Here is an 11,436-nt window from a genome sequence, read left to right on the forward strand (position 1 = left end):
GTAAAGATATACATTGGCTTGCAAAGAGCTAGAGAATGGACCTATACATGGAAGCGAAGACAAAAAGAAAATAGATAGGGAGATAGAGAAAAACTGGTCCACGACTTCTATGGAAGTAAGATCTAATACACTTAAAAGGACATATATATGTTGATAATGGACCTATGAGATTATGTATATATGTGAAAAATTCAAAAAACAATTTAACCAAACTTCCAGTGGGTTTGTGAAAAAGTAAGCGATATCTTTTTGGGCCTTTTAGGCTTTTAGCCCACCCGCATCCGCATGAGAAGCAAATACAATCAGTCCAGACTTGCCGGTGCATTTGAACGCTCACTCCCAAACCGCCTCGCAGTCGCTCCTCCTCACAAACTCACGCCGTGTGATATAAATCTCCAAACATCTCTTTAAAACTTGTAGTTTCCATTCCAATCTCGCCGCTCAAGGATTTTATATCCGGATACTGGTACGTTTTCATCCCCTTTGATTCTTCTAGTCGATCTCATACTTGGTTCTTTCTCGTTCAAAAACTAAAACCCTAGTTTTATTTACTGTCGTGTTTATAGGTTTTTTCTAGCGTGGTTTCGTTGAATGGAATCGAGACCTGGTTTGTACAACTGTTTGTCGATTTATAAGGTTTATTGAATTGGATACTTGTTTATTTGCCTAAGGACTTTTTCAGATTTTGCTTTTTTTGTGGTAATTTGTTTGTGTATGCTGGTTTACTGGTGGATATAGAGTTTATCTCCCTGGGGCGTTGTATATTTATCATGACAGTGGGTTTATTATGCTTGATTGACTGAATCGATTTGATTTTGGTGATTGTAGGGTTTGTCGAACTAGACGTGGTTGATTAGAGATGGCACATTTAGGTGGTGGTGCTGAGGCACATGCCCGGTTTAAACAGTATGAATACAGAGCCAACTCGAGCCTTGTGTTGACAACCGATTCTCGGCCAAGAGATACGCATGAGCCAACTGGGGAGCCTGAGTCTTTGTATGGGAAGATAGACCCCAAGAGTTTTGGTGACCGTGCTTACAGAGGGAGACCTGCAGAGTTGGATGAGAAAATCACCAAGTCCAAGAAGAAGAAGGAACGTGAACCATCATCACTTGCTTCTGCTGAAGCTGGGAATAACAGACAGAGCAAGAGGCGCCGTCTTCAAGAAGAAAGTGTCCTTACATCAACAGAGGAAGGGGTTTATCAGCCAAAGACGAAAGAAACTCGAGCTGCATATGAGGCAATGCTTAGTGTCATACAGACACAATTGGGTGGTCAGCCTTTGAATATTGTAAGTGGTGCTGCAGACGAGATCTTGGCTGTGCTCAAGAATGATACTTTGAAGAACCCGGACAAGAAGAAGGATATTGAGAAATTGCTAAACCCTATACCGAGCCAGGTGTTTGATCAGTTAGTCTCTATTGGGAGGCTTATAACAGATTTTCAAGATGCAGGCAGTGATGCTGCTGGGTCTAATGCTGCAAATGGTGAAGATGCTCTTGATGATGATGTTGGTGTAGCTGTTGAATTCGAAGAGAATGAAGAGGACGATGAAGAGAGTGATCTTGATATTGTACAGGAAGATGATGATGAGGAAGAAGATGATGTTTTGGACAGAGATGGAAACAATGCTATGCAAATGGGTGGGGGTATGGATGATGACGACTCACAAGAAGCTAATGAGGGTATGACGCTTAATGTACAGGACATTGATGCTTATTGGCTTCAGAGGAAGATCTCCCAGGCTTATGAGCAGCAGATTGATCCACAGCAAAGCCAGAAGCTTGCTGAAGAGGTACTGAAGATTCTTGAAGAAGGTGATGACCGTGAAGTCGAAACGAAGCTATTGGTGCATCTTCAGTTTGATAAGTTCAGTCTGATAAAGTACCTTTTGAGGAACAGACTGAAGATTGTGTGGTGTACACGTCTTGCAAGGGCTGAAGATCAAGATCAAAGGAAGCAAATTGAAGAACAAATGATGGGACTGGGGCCTGATTTGGCTGCAATATTGGAACAACTGCATGCCACAAGGGCAACAGCAAAAGAGAGGCAGAAGAACTTGGAGAAAAGCATAAGAGAAGAAGCAAGGCGGTTGAAGGATGAGAGTGGTGGTGGAAATGGGGATCGTGGTCGAAGGGATGTTGCTGACAGGGATGCTGAGAACGGTTGGTTAAATGGTCAAAGACAGTTGCTTGATCTGGAGAGCATCGCGTTTCAGCAAGGTGGTCTTTTGATGGCAAATAAGAAGTGTGAGCTTCCTTTAGGCTCTTACAGAAATCACAGCAAGGGATACGAAGAGGTTCATGTGCCAGCGTTGAAGCCCAAACCACTTGCTCCTGATGAGAAGCTTGTAAAGATCTCAACCATGCCAAGCTGGGCACAACCAGCTTTTGAGGGGATGAATCAGTTAAATAGGGTTCAGAGTAAAGTTTATGAGACAGCTCTGTTCAAAGCAGACAATCTTTTACTCTGTGCCCCCACTGGAGCAGGGAAGACCAATGTTGCTATGCTCACGATTCTGCAACAGATAGGTTTGCATATGAATGAGGATGGTACGTTCAACCACAATGACTACAAGATTGTCTATGTGGCACCAATGAAAGCCCTTGTTGCTGAAGTTGTTGGTAACCTGTCCAATCGTTTGAAGCACTATGGTGTCACTGTGATGGAGTTGAGTGGAGATCAGTCTTTGACCCGTCAACAAATTGAAGAAACCCAAATCATTGTCACCACTCCAGAAAAATGGGATATTATCACTAGAAAATCCGGAGATCGCACTTACACTCAACTTGTTAAGCTTCTAATTATTGATGAAATTCATCTTCTGCATGATAACAGAGGACCTGTTCTCGAGAGTATTGTGGCAAGAACTGTTAGACAAATTGAGACCACAAAGGAACATATTCGGTTGGTTGGGCTATCTGCAACACTTCCCAATTATGATGATGTTGCGTTATTTATGCGAGTTGACTTGGAGAAAGGCCTGTTTCATTTTGACAATAGTTACAGACCTTGCCCACTTGCTCAACAGTATATTGGAATTACAGTAAAGAAGCCATTGCAGAGATTTCAATTGATGAATGATATTTGTTATGAAAAGGTGATTGGAGTGGCCGGAAAGCATCAGGTGCTTATCTTTGTTCATTCAAGGAAAGAAACAACAAAGACTGCGCGTGCAATTAGAGACACTGCTCTTGCCAATGACACCCTGGGGATCTTTTTGAAAGAAGACAGTGCAAGTCGTGAAATTCTCCATGAACATACTGAGCTTGTGAAAAGCAATGATCTTAAGGATCTGTTACCTTATGGTCTTGCAATTCACAATGCAGGAATGGCTAGGGCTGATCGTCAACTTGTTGAGGAACTGTTTGCTGATGGACACATTCAAGTACTTGTTTCAACAGCTACTCTTGCATGGGGTGTGAACTTGCCTGCCCACACTGTGATTATCAAAGGAACCCAGATTTATAATCCAGAAAAAGGAGCCTGGACAGAGCTTAGTCCTCTGGATGTCATGCAGATGTTGGGTCGTGCAGGGAGGCCACAGTTTGATACTTATGGTGAAGGAATCATTATAACTGGACACAGTGAGCTGCAGTACTATCTTTCATTGATGAATCAACAGCTTCCTATTGAAAGTCAGTTTGTGTCCAAATTGGCTGATCAGTTGAATGCAGAAATAGTCCTTGGAACCGTACAGAATGCAAAAGAAGCCCTCAATTGGCTTGGTTACACTTATTTATACATTCGTATGGTGCGCAACCCTACACTTTATGGTTTATCAGCCGATGCTCTGACAAGAGATCTTTTACTTGTAGATAGGAGAGCTGATCTGGTATGGTTTTTCTTTTACCCCACATTAATATTTAGTCTGCCACAATACTGTCTAAAATTACTGCTCTTTACTGTTTCTTGCAGGTCCATTCTGCAGCTACAATACTGGATAAAAACAATCTGGTGAAGTATGATAGAAAAAGTGGGTATTTTCAGGTTACTGATTTGGGTCGAATCGCAAGTTACTACTACATAACTCATGGAACTATTGCTACTTACAATGAGCATTTGAAGCCTACCATGAGCGATATTGAGCTTTGCAGATTATTTTCACTGAGTGAGGAGTTCAAATATGTAACAGTAAGGCAAGATGAGAAGATGGAACTTGCAAAGCTTTTGGACCGTGTTCCTATTCCCATCAAGGAAAGTTTGGAAGAGCCCAGTGCAAAGATCAATGTCTTACTCCAGGCTTATATTTCTCAGTTAAAGCTTGAAGGACTGTCTTTGACATCTGACATGGTGTTCATAACTCAGGTTTGTTTTATTTCTTACATATTTATCATTGCTTCTTTCCTTTTACTCTTATGCTAATTCTTTTCTAACTTGAGTTGCACTTTGGTTTTGCAGAGTGCGGGACGTCTTATGCGTGCTCTTTTTGAGATTGTATTGAAAAGAGGATGGGCACAGTTAGCCGAGAAAGCCTTGAACCTGTGCAAAATGATTAACAAGAGGATCTGGAGTGTCCAAACCCCACTACGCCAATTTCACGGGATTAAAAATGACATGCTGATGAAACTGGAGAAGAAGGATCTGGCATGGGAAAGATATTATGATCTGTCATCACAAGAGCTAGGGGAACTTGTTAGAGCACCAAAGTTAGGGAGAAATCTTCACAAATGCATTCACCAATTCCCAAAGCTTAATCTTGCAGCACATGTTCAACCAATCACCCGTACCATCTTGAAGGTGGAACTCACTATTACTCCAGACTTTCAGTGGGAAGATAGGATTCATGGGTATGTGGAGCCGTTTTGGGTGATTGTAGAAGATAATGATGGGGAATACATACTCCATAATGAGTATTTCTTGTTGAAGAAACAATACATTGATGAGGATCACACTTTGAGTTTCACAGTCCCGATATATGAACCTTTGCCACCTCAGTACTTCATTAAGGTTGTCTCAGACAGATGGCTTGGTTCCCTGTCTGTTTTGCCCGTTTCTTTCCGCCACTTAATCTTACCGGAAAAGTACCCTCCACCAACAGAGCTGCTGGACTTGCAGCCACTCCCTGTGACTGCTTTGAGAAATCCTTTATACGAAGCACTTTATCAAGAATTCAAACACTTTAACCCTGTCCAAACTCAAGTCTTCACAGTTCTATACAACACCGATGACAATGTGTTGGTTGCTGCACCAACTGGCAGTGGGAAGACCATTTGTGCAGAGTTTGCAGTTTTAAGGAACCATCAGAAAGTTTCAGAGGGAGTGATGCGTGCTGTTTACATTGCTCCTGTTGAAGCACTTGCCAAGGAGCGATATAATGAATGGAAAAAGAAATTTGGAGATGGTCTTGGGCTGAGGGTGTGTGAGTTGACAGGGGAAACAGCCACAGATTTGAAGCTTCTTGAAAAAGGGCAGGTGATAATCAGCACTCCGGATAGATGGGATGCTTTGTCTCGTAGATGGAAGCAGCGAAAGCATATTCAGCAGGTAAGTCTTTTTATTGTTGATGAGTTGCATTTGATTGGGGGTCAAGGTGGGCCAGTGTTGGAGGTGATAGTCTCTAGGATGAGATACATTGCTAGTCAAGGTCATAACATTCGAATAGTGGCACTATCCACTTCACTTGCAAATGCCAAAGATTTAGGTGAATGGATTGGGGCCACATCACATGGTCTTTTCAATTTCCCACCAGGTGTTAGGCCTGTACCTTTGGAAATCCATATTCAGGGGATAGACATAGCCAACTTTGAAGCCAGAATGCAAGCCATGAGCAAACCTACTTACACTGCTATTGTCCAACATGCCAAGAATGGAAAACCAGCCATTGTCTTTGTTCCAACAAGGAAGCATGCAAGGTTAACTGCTGTGGATCTGATGACATATTCGAGTGCTGAAAGTACATACGAGAATGGAGAGAAGCCTTTGTTCTTACTTCAATCTGAAAATGAGATAAGCCCGTTTATTGAGCGGATTAAGGAACCCATGTTGAAGGAAACTCTGGTCTATGGTGTGGGATATCTGCATGAGGGTCTAACAACAACTGACCAAGATATAGTCAGGACACTGTTTGAAACTGGTTGTATTCAGGTATGTGTGATGAGTGGTACAATGTGTTGGGGGGTTTCTCTTCGTGCACATTTGGTGGTGGTTATGGGAACACAGTACTATGATGGCCGAGAAAACGCACACACCGATTATCCGGTTACCGATCTTCTTCAGATGATGGGCCATGCAAGTCGGCCTCTTGTGGATAACTCTGGAAAGTGTGTCATCTTCTGCCATGCACCACGTAAGGAATACTACAAGAAGTTCTTATTCGAAGCATTCCCAGTTGAAAGCCATCTGCATCACCATCTACATGATAATTTGAACGCTGAGGTGGTTGTTGAAGTGATTGCCAACAAGCAAGATGCTGTTGATTATCTGACCTGGACATTCATGTACAGGAGGCTGACACAGAACCCAAATTACTACAATCTTCAAGGTGTCAGTCAAAGGCATCTATCTGATCACTTGTCTGAACTTGTGGAGAACACTTTAAGCGACCTGGAAGCGAGTAAATGTGTTACGATTGAAGATGATTATGATCTTTCCCCTTTGAATCTTGGTATGATTGCTTCTTATTATTACATCAGCTACACTACAATAGAACGGTTCAGTTCTTCTCTGACCACCAAGACAAAGCTGAAGGGCCTTTTGGAGATTTTGGCTTCCGCTTCAGAGTATGAACAACTTCCTGTTCGCCCAGGAGAAGAGGATTTGATACGTAGGTTGATCCATCATCAGAGGTTTTCCTTTGAGAACCCTAAATACGCGGACCCACACGTAAAGGCGAATGCACTGCTACAAGCTCACTTTGCTAGACAAACGGTAGGTGGGAATCTTGGTTCTGACCAGCAAGAAGTGGTGCTATCTGCAAGTAGGCTGCTTCAGGCCATGGTTGATGTTATTTCAAGCAACGGGTGGCTTAGCTTGGCTCTTCTGGCCATGGAAGTGAGCCAGATGGTGACTCAGGGCATGTGGGAGAGAGACTCTGTTCTGTTACAGCTGCCTCATTTTACAAAAGATGTAGCCAAGAGATGCCAGGAAAACCCTGGAAGAAGTATAGAGACTGTGTTTGACTTGGTGGAAATGGAGGATGATGAGAGAAGGGAGCTGTTGCAGATGTCGGATCCTCAGCTCATGGATATCGCAAAGTTTTGCAACCGGTTCCCTAATATCGATTTGTCGTACGATGTGGTGGATGGTGACAACATTAGGGCTGGAGAGGAGTTCACTATGGTGGTGACTCTTGAAAGGGATTTGGAGGGTAGGACCGAGGTGGGACCGGTGGATGCCCCGAGGTATCCAAAAGGGAAAGAGGAAGGGTGGTGGTTGGTGGTTGGTGACACAAAGAGCAACCAGTTGCTTGCAATCAAGAGGGTTTCGTTGCAGAGGAAGGCCAAGGTGAAGCTTGATAACATAACTGCTCCTAGTGACGCAGTTGGGAAGAAGAGCTTTACTCTGTATTTCATGTGCGACTCTTACATGGGGTGCGATCAGGAGTATAGTTTCTCTGTTGATGTTAAAGCAGGAACAGCGGAAGAGAATGAATGATTTGATTTGATTTGTAAGTTTTCTGGATGGAGTCTCTGTGTTGGTGTATTGTTGTTCTAATGATTTGTTTAGTGAAAGTGTTATGTTTTGAAAATTTGCAGCACAGAGTAGCAGCAGTTTTGTCTCCTCTGAAAGTCTACTGGTGAAATGGTATTATAGGAGTGGGAGTGGGAGTGGGTGGGTACTTTCTCCATCTTTATAGTGATGACAACTATGTATTATTAATTATCTGGATAAAGGTTATTAATGTGTCAAAATTTGGTTTCAGGTGAAGGATTCTCGTATCTTGGGCTGCTGAGCACGCTGAGGTAGGAGGTCTTACTGATAATGTAGTTAGTTAGTTCATAGTTGTATTGACTGCTGAGACTAGTGTCTGTCATATTCTTGTTGCGTCTTTAAAGCATAAAACATAATCTATGGAAACCTTACCTCACCTTAGTTTTGGGATATGAATATTCTGTGTGTTTAAAACAAGGCAGGCAGGTTGAGGTTGTATTATTATCAACTATAACAATTTACTTTCAAAATATGCCATGTAATGGGATTTTGCTTTAAAGATGTATTCGAATGAATCAAGGGTACACTGTTTTTTCAAACATGTTTTCTTTATAGGAGGTTGTGCACCTCAAGAGTAATCCATCAAGTTTTTCTGGACTATTTATTATTCACTGGCTTTTCGCTTAGCTCTCCAAAATGAATGTTTTGTTTGCAATAATTCATTCGGCTTCAATGTTCACAAAACAAGTTCCAAGCTTCCTGTAAATCCTCTTATCCAGCACCCTCCTCTTTTGCCCTTCAAGAGTCAGATTCAGCCATGTGTATTTTGCTTGTATGAACCTGCAATTTATAAAATTCTCTACTTTTTAATCACCTTAGAAAAAAAACAGCATTTGTTTTTCATGAACACGATCTTGTTTTAAAAACAAATTTAAAAGGACCCATATTTGGAAGATACTCATACTAAGCTGAGGGAGAGGCTCGCTTGGCTCTTCGTTTTCTATGTTTTGTCCTTTGAGCAGCCTGTCAGGAAGCATACAATATATCCGGATGTATGTATGAGACAGCAGCTAAATATCTAAAACTCAATTACATGGCTACTCAAAAAACTTTACTTAAGGAAGCCGATTCTTTACTTTTCAATATAATGTATTTAACTTTGGAAGTTGGCCGTCTTTGAGGCCAGGGTCTTGATTAGCCAGCCTCACTCAAAAGTGTTATGTAGCACGAACATTTTGACTCCCTTTTCTCAATGGCAATGAGGTAAGCTGGTGAGAAGCGACCCATATGTTTGGGCATCCTTGATCATAATTGTACAAATAGTTCCTCTTGGCCAACCTAGTCAATGTTGGCTCAGTAAAAGAACACGATTGTTTTGGTAGTATGATTCATTTAATCGGAACGGACCTGCGTATGGAATTATCTATTTACATTGACACATTGATATGAAGACCTACTTGTGGGCTGAACTTTTAAAATAGTCATCAACTGAACATATTTTTAGTATGTGCACCATGGTCCGCAAATGTTGCACCATAGCTGCTTTAGCACCGTTGACCTTGTTCTCGAGCACCGTTGACCTTGTGTTTGAGACGACTAAAGATTTAATATCAATGAGAAAAAAGTATTGTAATAAAATGAGATTGTGACTTGAGAATCCGAAAAGAGACTTTATCCTTATTTACTAAGAGAGATTCCGATGACAAAATCCTTCTAAGGTGGGAAGAACTTGTGACACCTGTTTTCATGACAGGTACTGTTATGTTTCATGTAATGACCTAAAAACCTTGTATTGTGAGTTAAAGTATGTATTTGGTATAACATGACAGGTACTGTTATGTTTCATGTAATGACCTAAAAACCTTGTATTGTGAGTTAAAGTATGTATTTGATATAACTATGATTTGGGGTGAACTTCGGTGATACAATACGTAGGTTCTTGTACTTATTGTGTTGTATCAGAAAATTAGTAGAGTTAAACCAGGAAATTGTGAAATAAAATGATATTTCATTATGAGACGGTTACGTGGATATAAAGTTTGTCAAAAACGGAGTCTATATAAGAAAATTATGGCCGTTTGAGGTTGAGATGAATATATGTTGCTATTTTAAGAAAAGTTAACAGAAGTCAAGTCAACGGTCAACTTTTCATCACCATGACGTGGTTGTATTCGTACCGCGATGTGGTATGAAGTGAGTCACCGGGACACGTGTCAACCAGAGAGCGACGCGTGGCGAAAGGACGAGATACATGGCAATCTTCGAAGAACTTGGTGGCCACGACGTGGTGATGCCCAGAGTATAAATATGTCAATTTTGTTTTCAATTGAGGGATTTTGGCACGCGTGATCAGAGATGCTGTTTAGGAAGCGTTATTGAGAGATTTTAATAGATGAGTTATATCGTTGTATGGGAGATACATGGCTGAGTTACGGGATTCATTCAGGTATCTTTTATCCTGTTATTACATAATTACGGTTATGTAATATTTTGTAGAGGGTTGTTATACATGAGTATGTGTTACGGGATTTTGTGGTATCGTTCCATTACGAGCCCCATGATTTATTAAATGTTAATCTAGTCATTATGGGTTAAAAAACCGTAATTTATCAAGATTTTTTGATTGGATTAATGGCTATTGGAAAGCGGCGCTGAGGTGGAGGCCATAAGAATAGTTAGTCTTCAATAACTAACCAAGTGAGTAACCTTACCTTTTTCTAGATTAATATTATCTAAATATGTGATAATTATTGTTCATATTTAGAGTTGAGTATAATATCTAAATTGTTATTTATTAATATTATATGAGTTCAGCAATTGTGATCATTCAGAATTATAGCTGCCTGATGCTATATGAGTCGTTAAATAGGATAACTAAGAATTATAGTATGTTATTACTATTTGAGTATAGAAATGAGTATGAATTAGAAACACACCGTAGTAATATTCATAATGAGTACATTTGAAATATTAAATAGAGTACTAAGATATGTGTTAATAAACTACTATGATTGAGAGATGTAGTTGTATATTACAATAGGAGTTATGGAGCATTACTGAGATAAATAGTTGAGTATTGTTATACGAGTTAATGAGAAAGTATAGTTGTAAGATAAAGATGCAAAGAAAGAGAGAGGGATGAAGATAAATGTCACAAATAGCAAATTTAGGGGTAATTCTTATACAAAACAATTTCCTTTATGTAACCTTGCAACATCAAATTAGTGAAATTCAAACTACAATGTTATTTGAATTCATACGAACGTACATTTAGAATCAAGCTGAAGTAGCCTCATGCAAGCCCAAAACTTGATCCAATAGTTAAGCCTAATCAATTTTGGGCCTTGGCCCAAGAATTCTCGGCCCAACACCCTATTGGACCGAAAACTCTTCCTTGGGCCAAAAGCTTTTCTTTGGGCCGATAACCCTTTTTATTGGACCCGATTAAACCCAAAAAGCCCATACATACTCCAAAATGAAAACCCTTCCACCCTTGGGCTTTAATGGACCAAAAACCTCTTAATGAGCCAAACCAAAACCGAAAACCCATTTAAGAAGCCCATGAAGGCCGAAAACCCTATAGGGTTTCGGTTTGGGCAAAGATAAAAAAAAGAGAAAAGAAATTCAAAAACATTGACACCTCATGCCTTTACATCCTATTACTCATCTTTTATCCACACCATGCATACTTTTATCTTCCATGCATCCACACACTACACCACATTGTACACCATGCAACCAAGTCAATTTCTCTCCCTTTCTTCTTAAGAAATCGGCTGCAAGCACCCCTCACCCACACACCAAACATTTTTCTCCCAAATCACTCACAAGCTTCCCTCATTT

At 40.6% G+C, this 11,436-nt stretch overlaps 1 protein-coding gene across 3 annotated transcripts; it reads left to right on the top strand.

Moving 5' to 3' along the window:
• Positions 1–310: 310 nt before the first annotated feature.
• On the top strand, positions 311–8,192 carry LOC111920827 (DExH-box ATP-dependent RNA helicase DExH12). 3 transcript variants are annotated; one of them, XM_023916399.3, is made up of 7 exons: positions 312–466; positions 567–607; positions 829–3,835; positions 3,919–4,308; positions 4,402–7,609; positions 7,698–7,773; positions 7,865–8,192. In XM_023916399.3, the coding sequence occupies exons 3-5, from the start codon at positions 860–862 to the stop codon at positions 7,594–7,596; spliced, it is 6,561 nt and encodes a 2,186-aa protein (XP_023772167.1). In that variant the 5' UTR covers positions 312–466; positions 567–607; positions 829–859; the 3' UTR covers positions 7,597–7,609; positions 7,698–7,773; positions 7,865–8,192. The 3 variants fall into 3 exon arrangements, with proteins under 3 accessions (XP_023772168.1, XP_023772167.1, XP_023772166.1); XM_023916398.3 differs by having other exon boundaries at positions 333–468; positions 568–636; XM_023916400.3 differs by lacking the exon at positions 567–607 and having other exon boundaries at positions 311–466.
• The last annotated feature ends 3,244 nt before the right edge of the window (positions 8,193–11,436 follow it).

The sequence above is a fragment of the Lactuca sativa genome, chromosome 3 (assembly GCF_002870075.4).
Source record: "Lactuca sativa cultivar Salinas chromosome 3, Lsat_Salinas_v11, whole genome shotgun sequence".
In the NCBI taxonomy this organism is placed as follows: Eukaryota; Viridiplantae; Streptophyta; class Magnoliopsida; order Asterales; family Asteraceae; genus Lactuca; species Lactuca sativa.

Excerpts from the sequence above, each read along its gene's own strand:
- LOC111920827 (XM_023916400.3), top strand. The coding sequence starts at position 860 with ATGGCACATTTAGGTGGTGGTGCTGAGGCACATGCCCGGTTTAAACAG. Across the intron at positions 3,836-3,918 it reads TAGATAGGAGAGCTGATCTG|GTCCATTCTGCAGCTACAAT; the intron begins GTATGGTTTTTC and ends TGTTTCTTGCAG. Across the intron at positions 4,309-4,401 it reads ACATGGTGTTCATAACTCAG|AGTGCGGGACGTCTTATGCG; the intron begins GTTTGTTTTATT and ends TTGGTTTTGCAG.